General features: G+C 40.9%; 1 protein-coding gene across 1 annotated transcript in view; it reads left to right on the top strand.

The window, feature by feature from the left end:
- The window catches only part of LOC122558118 (low choriolytic enzyme-like), a 112,440-nt gene that overhangs the window by 63,203 nt on the left and 24,534 nt on the right, over positions 1 to 24,703 (top strand). Inside the window, exons 7-8 of the mRNA XM_043706435.1 lie at positions 7,233 to 7,357; positions 9,038 to 9,156. Coding sequence (XP_043562370.1) covers positions 7,233 to 7,357; positions 9,038 to 9,156 — 244 coding nt within the window. The remainder of the gene's footprint in view (positions 1 to 7,232; positions 7,358 to 9,037; positions 9,157 to 24,703) is intronic.

Consider the following 24,703-nt stretch of genomic DNA (forward strand, 5'->3'; position numbering starts at 1 on the left):
TCAATGTTCACTAGATGAGAGAGATAATATGTGTACAGAAATCGGGGAGAAGGTCCGTGATAAAATCAAAGAAATTAGCATAGTCAGAAGGGAGGTTCTGAGTGGTCTGTCAGCCTTAAAAGCGGGTCAATCTCCAGGGCCAGATGAAATGCATCTTTGACTGAGGCAAGGGTGCAATTAGCAGGGGCTCTGTCAGAGAATTGTCCAATTACAAATCGAGACTACATATGGATCTTGTGAAATTGATGAACACAATATTGTGGGGAGGAGAAATTGACCGGACTGATACAAAACAGACGCTTTGCACAGTTAAGTTAAGAATTCTCCTCCCCGAGCAGTAGGTACAGTCAGTTTCACAGGGTTACAGCACCGTCACATTAATTACAAGACAATGCATTTTTGATTATTGTTAATAGGAAACAATTGCTTGTCCGGCTGTATCCATCGTTAACAATTGTAACAGGAGGTTTAGCCAATCTGCAGAAATGGATTCTAATGGCCAGCATCTTGGCTTCAATAGATGCCTAGGGTAGTGTTCATTCTTGTCAGGTATCTTGGTGCCACCTAGTCTATGTGGGCTTTGTGGGGATTGAGAACCTGGGGAGATAGGGAATGCCCTCGGGGTATCAGCAGCAGAGATACTATTGTGAGATAGGAAAACCAGTTAGCAGATCATCCAGGTAGTGTATTCCTTCAGTCATGGAACCTGCTTAGGTGATGTCTCATTTCACTTTTAGTTCCTGAGCTGAGTGTGGTCAAGTTGAGGTGCCAGTGGCATTATGGTTAGGCTCTCGTTGGCTAAAACCTTACAGCAGAGGAGATTGAGAGGGGACATGATTGGGATGTATAAAATTAGGAGAGGTATTGAAAGGAAGACACCTTCCTCTTGAGACATTAATGACTAGGGACAGGGATTTAAAGTAAGGGGCAGAAGGTTTGGAGGAGATGTGAGCAAAAACTTTCTCACCCAGAGGGTGGTGGGAATCTGAGACTCACTGTCTGTAAGGGTGGGTCAGGCAGAAACTCTCATCACATTGAAGAAGTATTTCGACAAGGTTAAATATCACACAACACCAGGTTATAGTTTATTTGGAAGCAGTAGCTTTCGGAGTGCTGCTCCTTCATCAGGTGGTTGTGGAGCATAAGGTTGTAAGACTCAGAACGACCAATACCTTTATGGATGTAAATTTGTCGTAATACTGGATCACAAATCCCTGCTAGGTCTACTTTAAGAGGACAGGGCCACGTCTACCATAGCTTCAAGTCAAATTCAGTGGTGGGCCCTTATTCTAAATGCGTACAATTTCAAGTTGGAACATGATCGAGAAGGCCAAGTGGCAATGCCTTGAGCCACCTCCCACTGGCAGATACACCATCGGCAGAGCCTCCTCTGGAAGGGTTCATTCTGGATTTAAACTTTCTAGATACCTTTCCAGTTACCACTGACACTATCAGACTGAGGATGTTAAAATATTCTGTCCTGGCAAAACTAAACCAGCTAGTACTGATGGGAAAAACAAAAGAGCTATCACAACCAGAATTGAAACCTTTCTGAATCTGGTGAGTCCAGATCACTGAGGAGGACAGCATTTTATTATGGGGAGCAAGAGTGATAGTCCGGAGTAAAGGTCACAGCCTGATACTGGCTGAACTCCACCAGCTGGTGACCAGGTTTGGATGCCAATACAGCTGGGTTGGTGGGACAGTGCCAGAGTGCCAACAGGACAAAGATTACCTGCTGGAAGCTCCTCCACATTTATAGGAATGGCCGGGTAAACTACGGACTCAGTTATATGTCAACTCTGCCAGTCCTTTCATGGGTTCTATGTTCTTGGTCATTATGAACCCAGCTCAGAGTGGTTTATTCATCAAACACAAGGATGGTGATTGAACGTTTGTGAGCATCGTATCCAATACAGTGATTCCCAGAGGTGTTGCTCACTGTCAATGGGTCATCATTTACCAGCAGGGAGTTTGAGTCGTTCCTAAGGTCAAATGGAAATCGGGATATAATGACAGCTCCACACCATCCATTACCCAATGACCTGTGGAAAGAACAGTCCAAACTTTGAAAGCAGGCTTAAGGAAGCAGCCTGCAGCTTCACTCGATCCCAAACTGTCCTGGTTCCTGTTTGGTTACAGGACCCTCATGCAACTACAGGTACAGCCCCCAGCGGAGTTTCTAATGGGGAGAGGACTCTGCACCAGGTTAAATCTGATCTTCCTAGTCCTGGCAGGGAGGGGGAAACAGCAGCACAAACACCAATGCCGGACACAAGACCCCTCTAAGTGAGAGAGGCAGTTTACTTCAGGGAATGAAGTTTGGTGTTGAAACCACAGGAATGGCCCTGCATGTGTAAGAACCATGGTTGGCGGGTGGGTAGTCAGGTCCCGTGAGGTATAAAGTATGGGTTGGGGAGGTGGCCCTGAACAAGCATGTGGACCACATGAAAGCTGCAACCTTGCAAACAGGGCAGGGGCAAAATGTTACCGGCCTTTCAAAACATCGGCAAAGCTGTCAGAATTAGTGGGCTGTCTTCCTCCACCTAGCGTCAAAGACATCTCAGAGGATAAGATGGACACAACATATGTCGCAGCCTTGACACTGTTACCGCCTGAAGATGAGTTTCGGCAGAGATGCTGTGGGTGCATCATGTGGCCTACGGTCTGGTAAATGCCACCAATATCCAAGGCAGTGTGAGAGGAACACAACCTGGTGCAAAAACACCCCAGGAGAGGCTGCAGGATAAAGAATGGGCCTACTTCCCATAAATTAGAGGGGAGGGATGTAGTGATAGGAACGAGGTCAGCCAGATAGACCTTTTAGAATACAAGTTCCCTGAGTGGGACTCCTGGATGACAGATATAAACAAGACTGGCACGGATTCTGCTCACTTTCGGAGCAAGGCTCTGAGCTAGTTGGGTCAGTGTAGTGTACATTGCATGTGCAAATAAAGGGTGACTTGATAACAGGATACTGGCCTTCATAGAGCTATTTGACCATCTTGATTGTATTATCAGTAGTCTTAGATACATTGCTCTTTGTCTTTTCATGATTGTACGATAGATTGTAAATGGCTGAGGCTCTCATACTGATCCTTGTCATTACTCCACCTGCTCAACAGTACCTTAGTTAGGTGTTCTATTGATTTTCTGTGTGTTAATCAATCTTTTATCCGTGCTAATATATCACCCACACCTCCATGAGTTCTTAGTTTATGTATTAACCTTTATAAGGCACCTTACTGATTGCTTTTTGGAAATCAAGGTATATTAGATATTATCAACATTTTAGTGGCATTTTGCACAATACTATATTTCAAATAGTTTTATCCTTAGTTGGTTCTACACCTTATTGTGACTACGTGATCTGTCACAAAAGATTCTGCAAACTCATCTTCCAGCCAACCTTTTCCAATGTGATTGATCTAGTTTGAAGGGAAAATTAAACTCCACCACAAATCTTACATTACATTTGTTGCAGTCCCCACTAATTTCTTATTTTAGGCTGTGCCCAATGGTATATCTGTTGTAAGGGAGCCAATAAACTACTCTCAACATTTCCTGCTTTTCCTGATTTCCATTCTTACTGATAGTATTTCTGGATTTTCTGAGCCAAGATGCTATTTGTTATTAATATTCCCTCAATGCATCTTACTCCCTGATCCACTTTTATCATGAAACTTTTCTGGTTCCCTCTACTCAGATCATATTTGCTAGTGTAGATATTAACTTTCCAATGTTCTCATTATGTGAATTTCAATGTCCAAAGCTCAGACTCCAGCCCGGCCTCTGTGAGTTTAAGCTACTTTAATCTACTTTAAGATTCAAATTTATTCTGAAGAAGGGTCACTGGACTTGAAGCATTGATGCTGTGTTCTCTTCTCTCAGATGCTGCCAACCTGCTGAGTTTCTCCAGCAGTTCCTATTTTTGATTGTATGAATAACTAGGTTGTTGTGGAGCAGAAGGCAGCAGCAAGTGGGGTGCCACAGGGATCAGTATTTGGGCCCCAGATATTCACAATGTATATCAACAGTTTGGCTGAGGGAATCAAGTGTAATATTACCAGGGTTACTAACAACATAAGACTACGTGGGATTGTGAGGCTTCAGAGCAATTTTGACAAATTGACTGAATGGGCAAATACATGACCGATGCAGTATAACATGGATAAATGTGAGGTTATCCACTTTGGTGAGAAAAAACAATGGAAGGGTATTATTTAAATGATAATAGATTGGGAATGGTTGATGTACAAAAGGACCTGAATGACCTTGTATAGTGATCATTGAAAGCAAGCATGTAGGCATGGCTAGCAGTTAGGAAGCCAAATCATATGTTGGACATTCCAAGAGGTTTTGAGTATGGGAACAAATGCATCTTATGGCAGTTGTTTGGGCCTTAGTGAAACTACACCTGGAATATTATGTGCAGTTTTTTTTTCTACTTTCTGAAGAAAAAGCATACTTGCCATAGAGGGAGTGCAGTAAAGGTTCACCAAACTGATTACTGCTGGCAAACCTGATGGCAGGTTTGACATAAGAGTTTGACTTGACTGCATCTGTATTTGCTGGTGAGGAAATTGCATTGAAATGTATAAGCTTCTGGCAGGATTGGACAAATTGAATGCAGAGATGATGTTTCTCCTAGGTGGGAGGTGGAGGAGTCCAGAACAAGGGGTGACTGTCTCAGGATATGCAGTAAACCACTTCAAACTGAGATAAAGAGAAATATTCTCACTCATAGGATGGTGAACCCATAGAATTCTTTGCTACAGAACTACGGAGTATGAGATTGAGTAAGATCAGTTATGAACATATTGAATGATGAAATAGGCTCAAGAGTTCAGGTGGGCCCCTGCTACTCCTATTTTTAATGTTTCTATGATTGTTTACTGCCATATCTTTTAATGTAGTCTTCCAACTACCTTAGGCAGCTGGCCTCTCATGTCCATTTCATTTGCTTTGTTCAGGTTCAGAACATTGTTTCTCTTCTACTCTCATATGATGGTAACACCTTGCTGGAAGTCCATTTGCTACAGGATTATTAATTAATCCATTCCCATTCTTGCTGACCTAAAACAACTTTGTGACATTCCATGATCTCATCCACCATAATATTTTTACAAATTTGGTTTTCCCAGTGAAGGTGAAGTTTGAAGTTGCTGGTTTCACCAACCTGGAGAAGGGTTTGGTAGTGAGCCTGCATTCTGCATCCCTGACCTGGCTGGCTCTGTATTTGTAGGTTGGCATTTTCAGTGCCATGCTGGGGCCATATTTATTTACAGACTCATCAATATCTTGGATAAAGGAAGTGAATGTGCTCTAGCCAAACTTGTGGATGACAAAAATAGGTGGAAAGGCAGCTGGTGAGGATAACAAAAGTGCCTACAGAGGGATATGGACTGATTACGTGAGTGGGCAAACGCTTGTCATGTGGAACATAACACAGGAAGATGTGAGGTTACACTCTTTGGTGAAAAATAGAGGAGCTGAATAATACTTAAATGGCACAAATCTGCAGAAAACTACAACACAGAAGGATTTGGGTGTACTACATGAATCACAAAAAAGCTAGCATCCAAATTCAGTAGGTAATAGGGAAGGCAAATGGAATGTTATTTCAGAGGTAATGGAGTAGAAAAATAGGGAAATCTATACAAAACATGTGTTAGCCCACATCTAGAATATTGTGAACTGTTTTGGTCATCTTATCCACGGAAAGATATTTGAGCATTGAGGACAGTCCAGGGAAGATTTGTGAGGTTGATCTTCAGCATGGAGGGATTTTTTAATGGGAAGGGTTAGTAGGTTGAGCATTTAAACATTGGAGCTTAGAAGAATGAGAGGTGACTTTATTAAAATATAGAGGCTTGACATGGTAGATGCTGAGAGAATGTTCCCCTTCGAGGGAAAGTTTATGACCAGAGGGCATAATCTCAGTGTAAGGGAATGCCCAGTAGACCAAAGATGAGAAAGAATTTCTTCTCTTGGAAGGTAACAAATCTATAGAATTCTATATGGTAGAGGGTTGTGGAGCTGGGACATTATGACTATTCAAGGCTTAGACAAACAAATTTTCAATCAGTAAGGGAGTCAAGACTTATGGGCATAATGCAAGCAAGGATGATTAGATCAGTTACTGAATGGAGGAATAGACTCAAAGAGCTGAATGATTAGATTCCCTACAATGTGGAAACAGGCCCTTCGGCCCAACAAATCCACGCCGACCCTCCGAGGAGCAACCCACCCAGACCCATTCCCCGACATTCACCCCAAGTAAAGCACCTAACACTATGGTTAATTTAGCATGGCCAATTCACCTAACCTGCACATCTTTGGACTGTGGGAGGAAACCGGAGCACCCGGAGGAAACCCATGCCCCTCTTCTGCTTCTATATTTTATGGTCTCTGTTGTGTCATAGCCATCTTCATGAACTGTTGCATTAAATCTAGTATCCAGCAGTTTGGTACAAGTAAGTAGTTTTCAAGAGCATTTTAGGGGGCAGTTAATACGCAGTCACATTTTTCTTAGTCTGGAGTCACATGCGGGCCAGACCAGGTAAGGATGGCAGATTTCCTTCTTTAAAAGGCATTAATAAGTCAGATAGGTTTATACAATAAGCCTTCAATGCCAGATTTATTAATTGAATTCTATAAGGTGGGATGTGAGGATTTATAATGATTCTATAATGGGATTTGAGCTTATTTCTCTAGAACATTCACCTGAGCTACTAGATAACTAGTCTGATGACATTACTACTATTTCACCGTCTCTCCCATTTGAGTCAGGTGTGTTTGTGCCCCAAGCCTGCAACCACACCCCTCCACCCCAACACAAATGCACTAGTTTCCAGTCTTTAATCTTTTACTGTTTTCTCCAAAACATGAGCTGCCATTTCCTCCTTCTGATGTTCACTTTTGACATTGAAGGTTACATCGAATGAAAATATAGTTTAGATAAGGACACATCAAAGGACTTTAACAGGATTAAAAGTATAATCTGAATAAGAATGCTTACTGCATTGAAAATAGATTACTAATCTTAAATTGATAACAGGCATCACTGTTTTGAGATTGAGCATCATATGTCTCCAGTAGTTTTTGTTTACAATCGATAGTTAATGCAACCTATGCAGAAATAATAAGAGGAGCAAGACTAATAGAATGGTTTTAAGGATTGAATACATAATGAGTGTTTCTTTTTAACTGCAACTTATTTTTGATTGCAGGTACTATCTTGCCAAATCTTCGCAGCCTACTATAGTACCCAAACGAAATCCAAACATACCCATTGGATTTGCTGAGGGGCTCAGTGAGATAGATGTTTTGAAAATAAATAAATTGTATCAGTGCAGTAAGTATGAATCTAGTTATTCTGCTGGAGGTGGGTTATGATCAGATAAGATTTTGATTGTAATGGGTGTTTATGCCACACTACAAAAATATTCAAACTTGCATGGCACATTAACATAGCATTTTATTGTAGTAGTATACCACAGAACACTTTTTATTGCATCTTATTTTCTTAGATATTCATAGGTTTAGACAAAGGTTTTCTTAAGAACTAGAGTACAGAACAGAACTCAAATTCTAACTGAGGCAGCTCAAATGTATTGCTGCTCAGGTTAAGGATGTTTTGTTTCAATCAGATTCAAAAACATGCGCTTTCCAGTGCAAAACTGAGTAAATAATAACATTCAAACTTGTTCACTTGTTTGCTTTTATCTAAAAGTAGAAACAGCTTAAACACAGAACGAGAATGCTGACATCCATGCAGTATTCACATCACTTAAGATGCACATGATCTAAAAAAAACCTTCCTTAGGAATCTCATTCCCTTCCCTCTTTCCAAAACGATTTGGATCAAGCATTTGTCATTATTTCATAAATGTGATGTAAATGTATTTGATTCACTGGTAAATTGTGTTTGATAATGCTCCTGTGATTTGCAAGGGAGCACCTTGCTATATAAATTTACATTACATAAATTCAAGTTATTACTGTAGTTACAATGGGAATGTGTTCTGAATGTGTCTATGATGATATATTCTAGCGAGAATACATTGAGATAATATGCTGTGATCTGTCTATAGTGAGATGGTACATACTGATCTCGATGGATTGAGATAGGGTACACATATGAGCCTATAACAGGAAGCGTGATAAGAATGTGGCAGATCTTTCCCTTTTGTTGATTTTCTGATCATCTGCTGCAGGGCCAGTATTGGTGGATGGATCATTTAGGATTCAGCAAACTTGGTCATTAGTGATGCTCGTGACCAGTATTGGTAATGGACATTGAAGCCCCCCATTCAAAGCACATTCTGTGTCCTTACCTGTTCCCTTCCTCTTTAACATTCCATGGTTGACTCTGGAATCTCCGTTGAAATAAGATCTCTATCTTATTGACAACTTTCACAACTAATGTCTTCAGAAGTATACCTGTGTGTCTCTTTTTCTTTGGTACTCCAGTAGTATTATATAATTTAAGCAGATCTTGCTGCTGCATTTCCCTCCACATCAATTATTATTCCATCGTAAGTTTTCATTAAATAGAGATCACTTATTTCAGAAGCTTTGGTCATTTATATATAGCACAATTCAATCTGAATTGAATGACCAGGTAGTACAAGTTATGTGAGGACACCAGGCAAAAGCATGTTCTTCTTGAGGTAATGTACAATCATCTTTATAAAATGCTTGAGAAGACCATTAGGTCATTCTTAACTAGAAGTTAGCACCTCCAACAACTCAGTATTTCCTCAGCAGCGCATTAATGTGTCAAAATAGAGTTATGTATTCAGCATCTACGGAGTCAGGCTTGAACCTACATCTTTCTGGCACAAAAGCAAGAGTGGTATAACTGATTCAATTTATAAATTGCTGATAGAATAACCAATCATCAGATAAGATGAAATGAACGACAGTTGAAAATAATCATATTGCAAAATATCATGGTTTTAATTTTGTGGTTATTCATCGTATTATCTAATTTATTTGATACCATTGTGTTTCGATCTGATTCATTTTAAAGAAACGTGTGGAAACCTCTTAACTCAGAATGATAGAAGTTTCACCTCTCCAAATTTTCCAGCTGTGTATCCGAATAATGTTCGATGCAAGTGGATGATTCGAGCTCCTGCAGCAATGAAGGTAGGCCATACAGAGTATCTTGAAGCAGCAGTTGATTTCTTGTACTGTAGCAGTGTGAGGAGTAACTTTAACTTGTACTGGAGTAGTAAATGGACTTTATTGGTTTGGCTACCATTTATACTCCACCCAAATTTCACTTCCATTTGATTTGAGGTGTGATTACAGTCGGTTCTGATGTAACACAACAGTTCAGTTCCCATGCAATCTCACGTTATAAGAAAATCTGCAATAGCTGCATTATTTAAACTAATGGGGCTGGAATTGTGTCATAGCCAATACAGGTAAGGAAAGTTCGGGTTCTACAACTAACAGTCTAAATTCTTCAATTGCATTAAAGATGTTTTGCATTGAAAAAATACACATTATAGCAAAACCGATTGTATAGCCCTATCTGTCCAGCCAAAGCCAAGTTGACAGGTGGTTGAAATTGATCAAAAGTGCTTATCCATTCCTAATGAAGGGCTTATGCCCGAAACATTGCTTCCCCTGCTCTTCAGATGCTGCCTGACCTGCTGTGCTTTTCCAGCACCACACTCTCAACACAAGAGTGCTCATCTACTCACATCCTGCCCCAGTGCTCTTGACTGAATTTTAATTTGTTCTTTCAAACCTGTCCAGATCAGGATGAAGTGACGTCATTGGGTCCCAGCAATAATATTAATTGATGGCCAGAGCGAGGATCTCATTATGGATTCCCTTAGATAAGATTTCAGCAAAAGCAACTGAGGCAGACAGAAAACCAAAGTTTTTAATGAAAAATGAAATACTGCAAAGTTAGAAATGTAAAATAAAAACAAGATTCTGAAAATTCAAAGGCAGGATCTGGGGAATGGAAAACAAAGACAACAAAGGTGATTGACCTTTCAACAGAACTGGGAAAAGTTAGAGATGCAAAAGCTTTTAGCAAATGAAAAGGAGGTGTTTGAAATACAAAGCATAAGAAAGAAGAGATATAATACAAAGGAGAGATGAAATGATAAATGAATAGATGATGCAAGGCCAAAAGCAGTAGCAGTGGCACAAGAATTTTCTGAAATCTCTGTTTTAATTTCGTATGCCAGTTTCAATCAAAGAAGCTACACCACTGACTGACTGAAGAAACAAAGGTAGTATGAACTTAGAACGTCCAAACTTTTGAAAGGCTAAAGGCTATTTTAACAAAGAAGCTTTCAGCTCCAAATCTTAACCAAGTATTTAAAATAGCCTTTGATAATAGTGGTATCAGGACAGGGGAAGTCCTACTTCAGGTACTTGAATCAGGAATAAAGAGACCAATCAGCTATTCATCCAAAAAAATCTAAACAGACTTCAGAATCAGTGGTCCACAGGAGAAAAGGAAATTCTTAGTTTATCACTGGTTCTAAAATATTTTGATATATTCACAGGGTGAGAGGGTCCCTGGCTAGGCCACCCCTACTTGCCCAGAGCACATTTAAGAGTCAACCACATTACTGTGGTTCTGGAATCACATGTAGACCAGACCAGGTAAGGATGTCAGTTTCTTTCCCTAAAAGGCATTAGTGAACCAGATTTTTTTCTGACAGTCAGCAATGGAGTCATGGTCATCATTAGTCTGTAACTTACAGATTTTATTGAATTCAATTTACACCATCTGTCATGGCAGGATTCAAATGTCAGTCCTCAGAACATTGCCCAGGTCTCTGGATTAACAGACAGTAATAATACCATTAGACCGTTGCTTCCTTATATATATTGATTGCAACTATCTTTCATAGAAAGGTTTAAGACCAAGGATACCAGGTATTCCACTAGAGCTTGTTCCTTGAACCATACCAGTTAAAAATCACTCACAGTGCTGGGCAACCAAATCTGATTGCAACCCATCTCCAGGATTTAAACAGTCTCAGTTAGAATTATAAAGCTAATTGACCAAGGGTAGAGGAATGAACGTGTCTGTGTCAGCTGTTTCATGCTTTTTAAAAATATTTTTCCTCCGTTGTAATGAAGTGAGAATGAATGAGAATCAGAATCTCATTTCATTGCATCGGAGGAAAATATATTTTTTAAACATTTTTAAAAATGAGATTGAATATCATTTCATTCATCCTGCAGGGGGAGTGCTGCAACATTGGATTAGAATCTTTAGAACTTGCAGATGGTTTTTAGTTTTAATTCCAACATGTGTACTTTTTTTTGAAAAGAAGAACTGCTGCAGAGAAAAAAATAACTAGGAATGTAAATACAGTGACTGTTTGGCAGTGAATAAAACCCGCAGAACCCCCAGAAAGTTTTAGGGAAACATCAAACAGGAAGAGTCTTAAGAGAGAAAGTCTTAACAAGGCGAGATAACAAGCAGGTCTAACTAGGGTAAAACAGCTCGAGAGGGGGACTAGCCAGCAACAAACTATCTCTTGAAAGTATATATGTTTTACCCTCCATCAATATACAAAGAGGGGGTTAAAAACTGACTGCAACACTAGTATATGTGTGTTATTGCCAGATGTCCTAATGTATGGATGAGAGTGCTGTGAGTGTCACAGCTTTGGGCACTGTCATTTAAAACACCCCACACTTCAGGTAAACAGAGGGAAAGTCTCTCTCACCATGAACACTGGAATTCAGTCACCATCAAAGTTATCAGAACAACAGTATTTATGGAACCTGCAAATCAAAAACATCTCACCTGCTGAACTGTCAACACCAATGCTATCAGTGCCATCCAGTAGCAATCATAACTCTGCTCTTCTTATCTCCTCTTCCCAAACAATTAAGGGGCTGATCCATTTTTTTTTACTTTGATCTATTTGGCCTTGCCTCTCGTTTTGATTCTGTATATCTGTGTTGTGTTACTATTTCTTTTTGTGTTTTGTAATTAATAAACTCATTCTTTTTGTTAATTTAAGAAAGTCTGGTTAAATTGGCTGTTTTTAAAGCATGATTAATTTGAATCTGGGAGAAAGGTATCCAAAGGGTAAAGGATCATTTGTCAATTAATCTTGTTGTAACCAACCAAGGAGGCAGATGAATAACCAGAAGGAGCTGGTTCATCACTTCTCTCTTGGAAGCTTGAGGTATCCCATCTGGAACCAGAACAAATTGGGGAACCTCAACTGGTGTCTGGTCATAACATATGAGGTGGGATATGACTGAATTTAACACTGACACTCTAATTGAGAGCACCATTCAATTAAATACCTACACTAATGTGGGCAAATGGAGTGCAAGGTCAACATAACTGAAAGTTCCTCAACTTACCCATTATTGTAGCAAGATATGTCAACAAACCAAGGTTAATGGGCAAAAGCTAATTTCCCAAACTGTACTAAGACATGGAGCACGTTTTTCAAGTTGAGATGACTAAGCAGCTTAATCAGCTAGTGAATAGCCGTAGTACTATTTTCAAAGACATTTATAAAAGTATGGTTGACATGAAGGTATATATCTGAATCAGGCATGATGTAAGGCCAATCAGTTCCAAGGTGGTTCTGCTCAAAACCCAGTTGAAGAGGAATTAAAGAAGTAACAAAGAAATGGTGTGCGGGTGAGAATGGGTTATAGTGATTGAGTACCTCCAATCCTAGTAGTGCCTCAGATAGAAAAAAGACTATTTGAGGTCCATAACATCATAATCAATAGGCAATGAATGATGAGCAGCATCCATTACTAACCTCTCAAAGTTTGTACAGAGTGAGAGATCCAAAGTATATCCTGAATCTAGATGTGTCCCTTGTTTATGCTTAGTGTAGAATAAAACCGTCAGTAGCATTTCAGGATTGGTATGATCAAGATGGGAGGAATGTACTGTCTTTCTCTAATTCCATTACTCTGCAAGTCACAGCACAAATTTAATTCTTTTACAAGGTTACTAATTTGGCCAATCATATATTGGACTTCAAATAAAAATATTCATCAAACAAAATCTTTAATAAACACAAAATACTGATTTATTATGAAATAAAATCTATTCAGTGAAGATGTATAACTAGTTAACACCTTGTTTTCTATACAAAATGTAAATGTTTATAAATAACCAAAAATACACAAACAAAATGCTCTTGTACATATCATGTAAAGGGGAATAAACAGATTTTTCTGTGCAAAGAATCATTTCTGGGGAAAAAGACACTTTTGTTCAAGAAGTATTAGTTCTAGAAAGCAAGAAGGATAAGATTTGAAATGTTTACGTGACTGTTAGTGTGACATTCTGGCATGTGCAGACAGATGGCACCTAATATAATATATCTCCAGGCTCTTAGAAGCTGGCTTCAAATTCATAGTGTCAATTATTTCCCTGAATGCTCTTCTGAATGACAGTCAGGGTTCAGACTGGGCCAGAGCTCTAGGTACCACACTGCACTCAGATCAAGAGGTTTTTCAGAAATTGGAGAGCTAGGCTAGGATGCTTTTTTCTTTCTCAAGGCTGGCCACCTACTGAAAAGTATAAGCTGCAACCTGACAGTTGTAAATCTAGGTAGAGACTGCAGTAAACAAGCAGCTAGCACAAGACATGAGACTTTTAAGCAATGCTTTGTTTAAAAATAAATCCAACATCCTTTAATTGACCTCTTTACAACACACCTTCATGTCAACCATACTTTACAACACACATTCCACAATCCTTTAAACTCAACTCTATAAACAATTGTTAAACAGAATGCCACTGTAACATGATAAACACACACGTGGGATTACACGCCTACATGAAACTGCCTTATGATGTGAAGTCTTCAGCAAATATTTCCTAAGTTATAATTAAGCTAAGATTTTGCAAGGAATGCTGCATGCACAGGGTTATGTATTGATTTGGACTGGAGCAGATAAAGTGAATCTTCAAGTGTTAGGCAAAGTGTAAAAAAGGCTCCATGGTCATAGTATGAAGCTGTAAGAGTACTGGCCTGAAAATCAATCTACAAATGGCTCTAGCCAATGAAAGAGAACATAAAGATGTTTAGTCAATGCTCTAAAACCAAAAGACATGTCTCAGCTTAGATCTTTTCTCACAATTTCTACCTGAGCTCACAAGTGTTAACTTTACAAAATGAGGTGTTGAAAAAAAATTGAAACGGGAATGGTCTCAAATGCATCAAGCTGCTTATGATGCATGTAAGGAAAACATGGCTAGTGATTCTGTACTCATTCATTATGACATAAATCATGACCTCAAGGTAATGCATCATGCTTTAAATGTTGGAATTGAGGCAGTCATTGTCATGGGGAGTGTTCAGGAGAAGCCTGAATTAATTTGTGTACACCAAATCTAACTGCACAGATAGACAAAGATTGCCTTTGAATCATAAGATGCAGGAATAGAATTATGCCTTTTGGCCAAAAAAGTCTGTCATTCGATCATGTGTGGCACGAGAATTGGCATTCGGGCCTCAGCCCTTCTGGTGAAGAGCTTATGCCTGAAATATCAATTTTCCTGCTCCTCAGATGCTGTCCGATCTTTGCTATGCTTTTCCCGCACCACACATTTCAACTCTGATCTTCAACATCTGCAGTCCTCACTTTCTCCCTGTCATTCGATCATGGCTGATATATTTCTCAACCTCATTCTGGCTTCTCCCCGTAACCTTTGATCTCCTTTATCAATCAAGAATCTATCTATCTCTGTCTTAAAGACACTGAAAAACTTGGCCTCCACAGCCTTCCATGGCAATGTGTTCCACAGATTCACCACCCTCTGGCTGAATGAAAACTTATCATCTCTATTCTAAAGAGTTGTCCCTTCACTCGAAGGCTGTGCCCTCATGTCCTACTCTCTCCTACTAGTGGAAACATCTTTTCCATGACCACTCTATCTGTGCTACTACGCTTACCCTTTGTAAAGATCCTATCTTTATTTTCGCATACTTTTGATTGTGGACTGAAATGGGAAAAGAAGTTTTAAAAGCCAAGGATAGAATCATAAAATTTAATAGAATGAAAGGAGGTCATTCAACCCATCGTGTATGTACCAGTTCTCAAAAGAGCTACCCAGCCAGTCTCATTCTCCAGCCCTTTCTCTGTAGCCTTCTAAATTCATCACCTCCGAATATATGTCCAGCTCTCTTTTGAAATTTCCTCTGGAATCTGCCTTCACCATCCTCCTAGGCAGTGCCTCCAAATTCCAGCAACTCTAAGTAAAGATGTTTCTCCTCATCTCACTCCTAGCTGTCTTGCTGACAGTCTTGAGACCCCTGGATACTGACATACCAAGCAGTGGAAACAGTATTTCCTCTTTACCCTGTCGAATTTGTTCATAATTTTGAACATCTCAATAAGGTCACCTCTTAATCTTCTCTGCTTTAAGTAGAATAAGCTTATTTTATTTAGTTTTTCTTGTATCTAAAATCTCTCATTCCTCATATCATTCTAATAAATCTCCTTTGAACTCTCTCCAAGGACTTAACATCTTAAATAAGGTGCCCAGAACTGAACACAGTGCTCCGAATATGGTCTGCTCAATGATTTGCAGAGGTGTGGCATAAGTTCCTCACTTTTATTCTCTATTTATAAATCCAAGAATCCTACAAGCCTTCTTAACGACTGTTTCAACTTGCCAGGCCAATTTCAGACCCAAGACCCCTCTGCTCCTGTAGCCACTACAAAGTTGTCCCATTGAGCCTGTACTGTCTCTCCATGTTTCTTCTACCAAAATGCATTACCTCACATCCCTCTGCATTGAAATTCATCTGCCAGGTGTCTGTCCATTTGGCCAACTTGTCAGTGACTCTTTGAAGTTGTTCAGCATCATCCTCGCAATTCACTATTTTCCCTAGTTTAGTATCATAAGTTAAAGTTGAAGGATTGCCTTACCTTTTAAAATCAAGTAACGTGACTCATTGCAAGTGCTTTTACATGGCTGCTTGTTCAAGCTGTAGTGCAGGATGCTATCTACAAATGGAGCTTTAGGCAACAAGTACCAGATTGGTCTAAAGACTAGTGACCAGTTATCAATGACAAGGGCCTCCTGCTTGCCAACAACGATATGATTAGTTCCCCAGTTGCTGAACAGCTTAGGAGTGTGAAATAGTTAGACCCCCAAAAACTAGGAGTCTAGTTTCTGCTGTACAGTAAAAACCTTGAGTCTACAAACCTGAAAAAAGATATTTTATTTTCCATCAGCCATTGCTGTAATCTTCAGTTCTTAATCTGTAAATCAGATACTTTATAAATGTGAACTAGCCACTCTGTGCTTTTTCCAGCAAGTGAAAGTATCCTGAGAAGGAGAATCAAAGGAGCAGAAGTATCATCTTGTGAATCTGGTGAACAGGGGCCATTAAACTGCCTTCCCAGACTTTCCCTCCACCCATCACACCCATTTGTTTTCTCCCTGTTTGCACCTGTTTAAGAAACTAAGAGTTTTTGTGTTTTTTAAAAGTTTTTACAGGTAAGTTATATGTCAGTAGTTCATAATTATACACTTGTGGCTAGAATCTATTTATTTATATTAATTTTTTGTTAAATACAGAGCCTGGTCTGTTTTCTGTCAACCTGGGTCTACAAGGCAGATAAATTGGGGAATTTATTGTACTTTTTTAAAATCATTAACTTTTGGGATGACTCTGGAAAAGTGGGGATTGATTTCCAGCACATTACTCTACTGACTGGTAAGACTTTGCTTCCCTGGACAGTACTTGTTTTTCACCCACTATGTGTCCTGGACACATCTTTTGGGCTTTAGTAAACTAGCACCTTGCAAGGTTGGTCACTTGGTACTGCTGGGTGATCCTTTTCACCCAAGGCACAGCACTGACCTGAGCAATCTGTATTCTGGCTGGCTGTGAATGAGCTGTGGCTGTCTGCCAGGAAAAAGCTTGCCTTCCTCTCCATGACCTTGTCCATGAACGCAATCAGAAGTCCATGAAGTGTGGAGCTAGCTTGTCTTTAGTCCTGAAGAAGAGTTATTCCTGAAATGATGACTTCTCCACATGATCCTGCCTGGTTTGCCGTGTTCTTCCAGCCTCCTGTTTGTCTTTAATCAGGGCTACATCCTTGGTGATTAGGCTCGAAAAACACAGTGTGAAGGATTGTTGTCGGTTTTAAATATGGCACAAGAAGTATGTATGCCAATGGTCTTCAACCTCTGTGGCTGTGTAGTGCTCTGAGAAACATACATACCAGCCTCATTACAAAATTCAAAAGAAGAGCATGAAATTGTGTGAGAAAATTCTGCTCTAAGCCTAGATGTATTAGGTGCCATGAATGAAAAAATGCTTCTAACTGCAAGTAGGAAAACTCCACCCATAAAAGTTTTTAATTGCCAAAATAACTATCATGATGCAGGAGAGTTCTCTATGCAAGGACTAAACCAGAAGAAGTAGCAGCACAGTGGCTCAGTGGTCAGCACTGCAACCTCACAGCACCAGGGACGCAGGTTCATTTCCAGCCTTGGGTGACTGTGTTGAGTTTACACATTCAAGGAATTCATTCAAGGTATGTAGGTGTCACGGGGGTAGGCCAAACTTTATTACTCATTACTCATTGCCCTCGAGAAGGTGAGCTGCCTTCTTGAACCACTGCAGTCCAAGTGCTATATTGTCATTAGGGAAAGGATTCCAGGATTATGACCCATTTACACATTCTCCTTGTGTCTGCTTGGGTTTCTGCCAGATGCTCTGGTTTCCTTCCACAGTCCAAAGATATGTAGGTTAGAAGGATTGGTCATGGCAAAAATACAGGATACAGGAATAAGTTGGGGGATGGATCTCTGTGGGATGGTCTTTGGAGGGTCAGTACAGACTTGATAAGCCAAATGGCCTCTTTCAATGAAAAGATGCTCAGTGATTTTCTGCACTGTATAATGGTGAATGATATCTTCTCTCTGCCACTTCATTCTCACAGGGCCTAACTCTGCCATTGTACACGCGTCTCACCAAGGTTCATGGACTTCAACTCTCACAATAGTATGTATCATTTCTACTCAATGGCTCTCACCCACCTCATCCTCCCAAACTACTAACACTACCTGTCCACTGCACTTCCTACTCACTCCCTGGGGACACCTCGCCATCTCTCGTGTTCATGCACGTTCAGTAACCTCTCTTAAACCACTGCCTTATTTCCCTTTATGTCATTGCAGGAAAAACAATAGATAATGATTACATGGTTGCCATTAGACCAACTCCCTTTATTCTAGATATTTATCGAAATCAAATTTCACCATCTGCCATCAAGAAATTTAAACTCATGTCCCCAGAGCTTTGGCCTGAGGATTACTAATCCGATTGCAATACTTCTACAACACTACCCCCCCCCCCCTCCCCCAATATTACCACCAATGCTTTATGCATCTTCTAAAACTCATTTCCCCATCTCTCATCAACCAGCAAATCTCCATAAAGCTGGAGATCCTCAGCTCCACCACCACCTACATTCCCTACCGTCTGGAAACAGGCCACTTGGCCCAACAAGTCCACACTGACCCTTCAAAGAGCAACCCACCCAGACCCATTCCCCTACCCCTGTCTAATGCACCTAACCTAAATATCCCTGAACACTGAGGGCAATTTAGCATGGCCAATTTACTTAACCTGCACATCTTTGGATTGTGGAAGGAAACCAGATCACCTGGAGGAAACCCATGCAGACACGGGGAGAATGTGCAAACTCCACACAGACAGTTGCCTGAAGTTAGAATCAAACCCAGGTCCTTGACACTGTGAGGCAGCAGTGCTAACCACTGAGCCACCGTGCCACACCTCTGAGGAGGAAGTCAGTAAACCCTCAGAGAATACACTAGCATGGTTTTGACCTGCATCCGCCACAAGCTCAGCGAATTTCACATCAGTGAACATTCTTCCTACAGACAATCACAATCTGGTGAGCACATAACTGACTCATCTCCACAGCTGGTCAAGGGAGAAACACTCCAGGTCTGTTACACTCAGACAACTGCCAGGTACCTGCTCAGTCTACACAGAAGGCCAACCCCTGTTCAAAGCAATTAGCGACCTGGTTAAACTACCAAGGTAAGTTCAGAAACAGCAAGCAGATTTACAGAGGCACATGACAGATGTTCAACTTTTCTCAGTCCCGAGCATAAAAACAAGTTTCAAACAAGCATTGTTCATCTCTCATAAGCAACACTCCTTGTCTGCAGATAGCCTCAGACATCAATGTTGAGGACTGTAGCTAATGCATTCCACTTTAACATGGACAGCACTAAGGCCACAATTTGCAGGGAATGTGCTAGGGCCTGGCACCCTCCACCCACCCAACCCATTCCACATTTACACTCAAATTATGAGTGAGAGTACTGAATAAGTGACTTTTAAAAATTCATTCAAGGGATGTAGGTGTCACGGGGGTAGGCCAAACTTCATTACCCATTACTCATTGCCTTCTTGAACCACTGCAGTCAAAGTGCTGTATTGTCATTAGGGAAGCAATTCCAGGATTTTGACCCAGCAACAATGAAGGAACAGAGATATCAAATCTATATGATGAGTGACTTGGATGGGTCTTGCAGATTGTGGTATTCCCATATATCTGCTGCCCATGTCTTTGATGGTAATGGACATCAGGAGTTTGGAATGTACTGTCTAAGAAGCCTTAGAGTCATAGAGATGTACAGCACGGAAACAGACCCTTCAGTCCAACCGGTCCATGCCGACCAGATATCCCAACCCAATCTAGTCCCACCTGCCAGCATCCGGTCCAAACCCTTCCTATTCATATATCCATCCAAATGCCTCTTAAATGTTGCAATTGTACCAGCCTCCTTTGGTAGCTCATTCCATACTTGTGCCACCCTCTGTGTGAAAAGGTTGCCCCTTAGGTCTCTTTTATACCTTTCCCCTCTCACCCTAAACAAACCTATGGCCTCTGGTTCTGGACTTCCCGACCCCAGGGAAAAGACTTTGTATGTTTACCCTATACATGCCCCTCATAATTTTGTAAACCTCTATAAGGTCACCCCTCAGCCTCCGATGCTCCAGGGAAAACAGCCCCAGCCTGATCAGGCTCTCCCTATAGCTCAAATCCTCCAACCCTGGCAACATCCTTGTAAATCTTTTCTGAACTCTTTCAAGTTTCACAACATTTATCCGATAGGAGGGAGGACAGAATTGCACGCAATATTCCAACAGCGGCCTAACAAATGTCTTGTATAGACGCAACATGACCTCCCAACTCCTGTACTCAATACTCTGACCAATAAAGGAAAGCATATCAAATGCCTTCTTCACTATCCTATCTACCTGCAATTCCACTTTCAAGGAGCTATGAACCTGCACTCCAAGGTCTCTTTGTTCAGCAACACTCCCTAGGACCTTACCATTAAGTGTATAAGTCCTGCTAAGATTTGCTTTCCCAAAATGCAGCACCTCGCATTTATCTGAATTAAACTCCATCTGCCACTTCTCAGCCCATTGGCCCATCTGGTCAAGATCCTATAGTAATCTGAGGTAACCCCCTTCGCTGTCCACTACACCTCCAATTTTGTTGTCATCTGCAAACTTACTAACTGTACCTCTTATGCTCGCATCCAAATCATTTATGTAAATGACAAAAAGTAGAGGACCCAGCACTGATCCTTGTGGCACTCCACTGGTCACAGGCCCCCAGTCGGAAAAACAACCCTCCACCATCACCCTCTGTCTTCTACCTTTGAGCCATTTCTGTATCCAAATGGCTAGTTCTCCCTGTATTCTGTGAGATCTAACCTTGCTAATCAGTCTCCCGTGGGGAACCTTTTCAAATGCCTTACTGAAACCGATATAGATCACATCTACCGCTCTGCCCTCATCAATCCTCTTTGTTACTTCTTCAAAAAACTCAATCATGTTTGTGAGACATGATTTCCCACGCACAAAGCCATGTTGACTATCCCTAATCAGTCCTTGCCTTTCCAAATCCATGTACATCCTGTCCCTCAGGATTCCCTCCAACAACTTGCCCACAAGTGACATCAGGCTGATGAATTTTAGCAGTGTTACTTGTAGATGGTATGCACTGCTGTTACTGAGCATCATTGATGGAGACACTGAATATTCATGGTGCCAATTACATGGCCCTGGATTGTGTAAAGCTGTTCTTGGAGCTGCATCCATCCAGACAAGTGAGGAATATTTAATCACACTTCTGACCTGTATCTTATCATAGAGATGTACAGCATGGGAACAGACCCTTCGGTCCAACCCATCCACGCCGACCAGATATCCCAACCCAATCTAGTCCTACCTGCCAGCACCCGGCCCATATCCCTCCAAACTCTTCCTATTCATATACCCATCCAAATGCCTCTTAACTGTTGCAATTGTACCAGCCTTCACCACATCCTCTGGCATCTCATTCCATGGTGGACAGGCTTTGGGGGTGAGTTACTCGCCACAGTATCCCTAGTCTCTGACCTGCTCTTGTAGCCACTATGTTTATGTGGTGAGTCCAGTTGAGTTGCTGGTCATTGGTAACCCCAAGGATGTTGATAGTTGGGGATGGTGAGACCATTGAAAGTCAAGGGGGAATGTTTAGAATCTCACTTGATGAATATAATTATTTCCTGTGTGATGTCAATGACATTTGACAGTTGTCCAGATTTTGCTGGATTTGGACATGGACTGTTTCATTATCTGAGGAGTCATGAATAGTGCTGAACATTGTGCAACCATTGGCGAATATCCCCACTTCTGACCTTAGGATGGAGGGAAGCTCTTTGACGAACCACTGAAGATGGTTGGGCCTAGGACACCTGAGGAACTCCTTCACTGATGATTCCAGACAACTCAACAGAGAAAAGTTTATTCAATTTAGAGCTTTCGATGGGTATGTCAGGAATAAAAGAATTACGAGAGTAAGATTAGGGCCAGTCAAGCACAGTACTGGGAAGTTGTGTCTGGAGTCTAAGAAGATAGGACAGGTGCTAAATGAATATTTTGTGACAGTATTCACGCTAGAAAAAGACAATGTTGTCAAGGAGAATACTGAGATACAGGATACTAGACTAGATGGGATTGAGGTTCATAAGGAGGAGGCGATAGCAATTCTGGAAAATGTGAAAATAGATAAGTCCCGGATAGGATTTATCCTAGGATCCTCTGGGAAGCTAGGGAGGAGATTGCAGAACCTTTGGCTTTGATATTTATGTTGTCGTTGTCAACAGGAATAGTGCCAGAAGACTGGAGGATAGCAAATGCTGTCCCCTTGTTCAAGGAAAATGAAGGCAACTCTGGTAATTCTAAACCAGTGAGCCTTACTTCGGTTGTGAGTCAAGTGTTGAGAAGGATTATAAGAGTCAGGATTTATAATCATCTAGAAAGGAATAATTTGTTTAGAGATAGTCAACACGGTTTTGTGAAGGGTAGGTCGTGCCTCACGAACCTATTGACTTCTTTGAGAAGGTGACCAGACAGGTGGATGAGGGTAAAGCGGTTGATGTGATGTCTATGCTATAGTAACAGGGATTCAATTGTAAGGGAACAGATAGACTTTTCTATGACTGCAAGTGAGACTGCAGGATGGTATGTTGCTTCGCTGGTGGTAAAGTCTTGGACAACTTGATGCAGCTACAGAGCAGTAGAGAAACAGGGGCAAAAACAAAAGACAGAATAGGAAATAGGCAGAAATTAATCAGTATGAATTGAATAGGGCCATGATGCAAAATAATACAAACAGGACTAAGAGTGTGGCCTTGTGTCTTAATGTGCAGAACTTTTACAATAAAGTGGATGAATTAGTCATGTACAAGGTTATGATATGGTTGGGGTGACAAAGAAATGGCTGCAGGACAATCAGGAATGGGAACTGAATATTCAGAGGTATTCAGTTTTTAGGAAAGACAGACAAAAAGAAAAGGAGGTGGGAGAAGCCTTACTGGTTAAAGAAAAAATTAATGCAGTTGTGAGGAAGACATTAGCTCTGGGAATGGGAACTGAATATTCAGAGGTATTCAGTTTTTAGGAAAGACAGACAAAAAAGAAAAGGAGGTGGGAGAAGCCTTACTGGTTAAAGAAAAAATTAATGCAGTTGTGAGGAAGTCATTAGCTCTGGTGATGTGGCATTTGTTTGGATAGAGGTGAGAAACACCAAAGATCAAAATGACAGTGAGAGTTATATATTGACCTCCAAATGGAAAAGATACCAACCAGAATACTAGAGACACAAACGAGAAAAGGTACAGCTGTAATTATGAGTGACTTCAGTCTACATATAGATTGGACAAGTCAATCGAGAACAATCCTTGAATTCCTTCAGTATCAGAGTTGAAAAATGTGGTGCTGGAAAAACACAGCAAGCCAGGCAGCATCCGCGGAGCAGGAGAACCGACGTTTCGGGCATGAGCCCTTCTTCAGGAAGGGCTGAAGAAGTCCTGTAGAAGGGCTTATGCCCGAAACGTCGATTCTCCTGCTCCTCGGAGGCTGCATGGCCTACTGTGTTTTTCCAGCACCACATTTTTCAACTCTGGTCTCCAGCGTCTGCAGTGCTGACTTTCTCCTTCCTTTAGTATCACCCTCCTTTTCATCCTCATAGATCAGAAGGAGGTATCACGCCTTGTTAGTATTCCGTCTCATCGTGCTTATCTTACTTCTTCATTATATCTATTGTACTGAATTTTTAGGAAAAGATGATTCAGCTAAAAATATATAAACATATTCTTGCAATTAAACATAGAGAGGAGTGGATGATTGTATATTTAGTAGTTCTTCAGAGAATACCATAATGACACTATAAGTGTATCTAACCTTGTCTGACTTTTAATCTCCCAAGGCAACAGCAGTGTGATTTCTCATGTTAAATTTTTTTAAATTCTCAGAATTTGAGGCTATACTAGCAAAGCTGGTATTTATTGATCATCTCTAGTTGCTCCTGAGAAAATGGTGTGAGAGTTTCTGAACTGCTGTAATCCAAAGACTGAAGAAATTATGACCTTCCAAGATTTTGACTCCATAATGATGAAGAAATGACAACGGAGGTCCAAGTCAAGATGGTGGGGATTTGGAGAGGAACTTAGGATGATGGTTATCCTATGCATTTGCCAAATGTTGGAAGTCAGAAGATTGTGAAGTGCGCTTTGTCAGTTGCAACTGTACATCTTATAGATTGGATACAACAAAATAGTTTCCTCACACACCAATCCAACCAGCACCTTTGGATGGTGTTTAGTTTCTGGAGGGCTATTTCAGCCACAATCAATCAAATGGAGGATATCCTGTGATACTCTGAACTGGTAGTGAGTCTATGGTACCTTACAGGCAGTGGGGATGCTTTACAGAAACAGGAGGTAAACCACTTGTCACAAAGTATGCAAGTCCTGGGTCTCCTCCTTCGCCACACCCTAACCACCCAATGCCTGGAGGAAGAATGCCTCATCTTCTGCCTTGGGACCCTCCAACCACACAGCATCAATTTCCCCTCCCTCCACCTTATCTCAGTTCCAACCTTGCAAATCAGTATCACCCTCATAATTTGTCCTACCTGTCCATCTTCCTTTCCACCTATCCACTCCACCCTTCTCTCCAACCTATCACCATTACCCACCTCTGTCTACCTATCAAACTCTCAGCTACCTTCCCCCAGCCCCATGCCCTTCTCATTTATCTCTCCACCCCCTCAGCTCACAAGCCTCATTCCTGATGAAGGAATCTTGCCCGAAACATTGATTCTC

Source organism: Chiloscyllium plagiosum, chromosome 16, assembly GCF_004010195.1.
Source record: "Chiloscyllium plagiosum isolate BGI_BamShark_2017 chromosome 16, ASM401019v2, whole genome shotgun sequence".
Lineage (NCBI taxonomy): Eukaryota > Metazoa > Chordata > Chondrichthyes > Orectolobiformes > Hemiscylliidae > Chiloscyllium > Chiloscyllium plagiosum.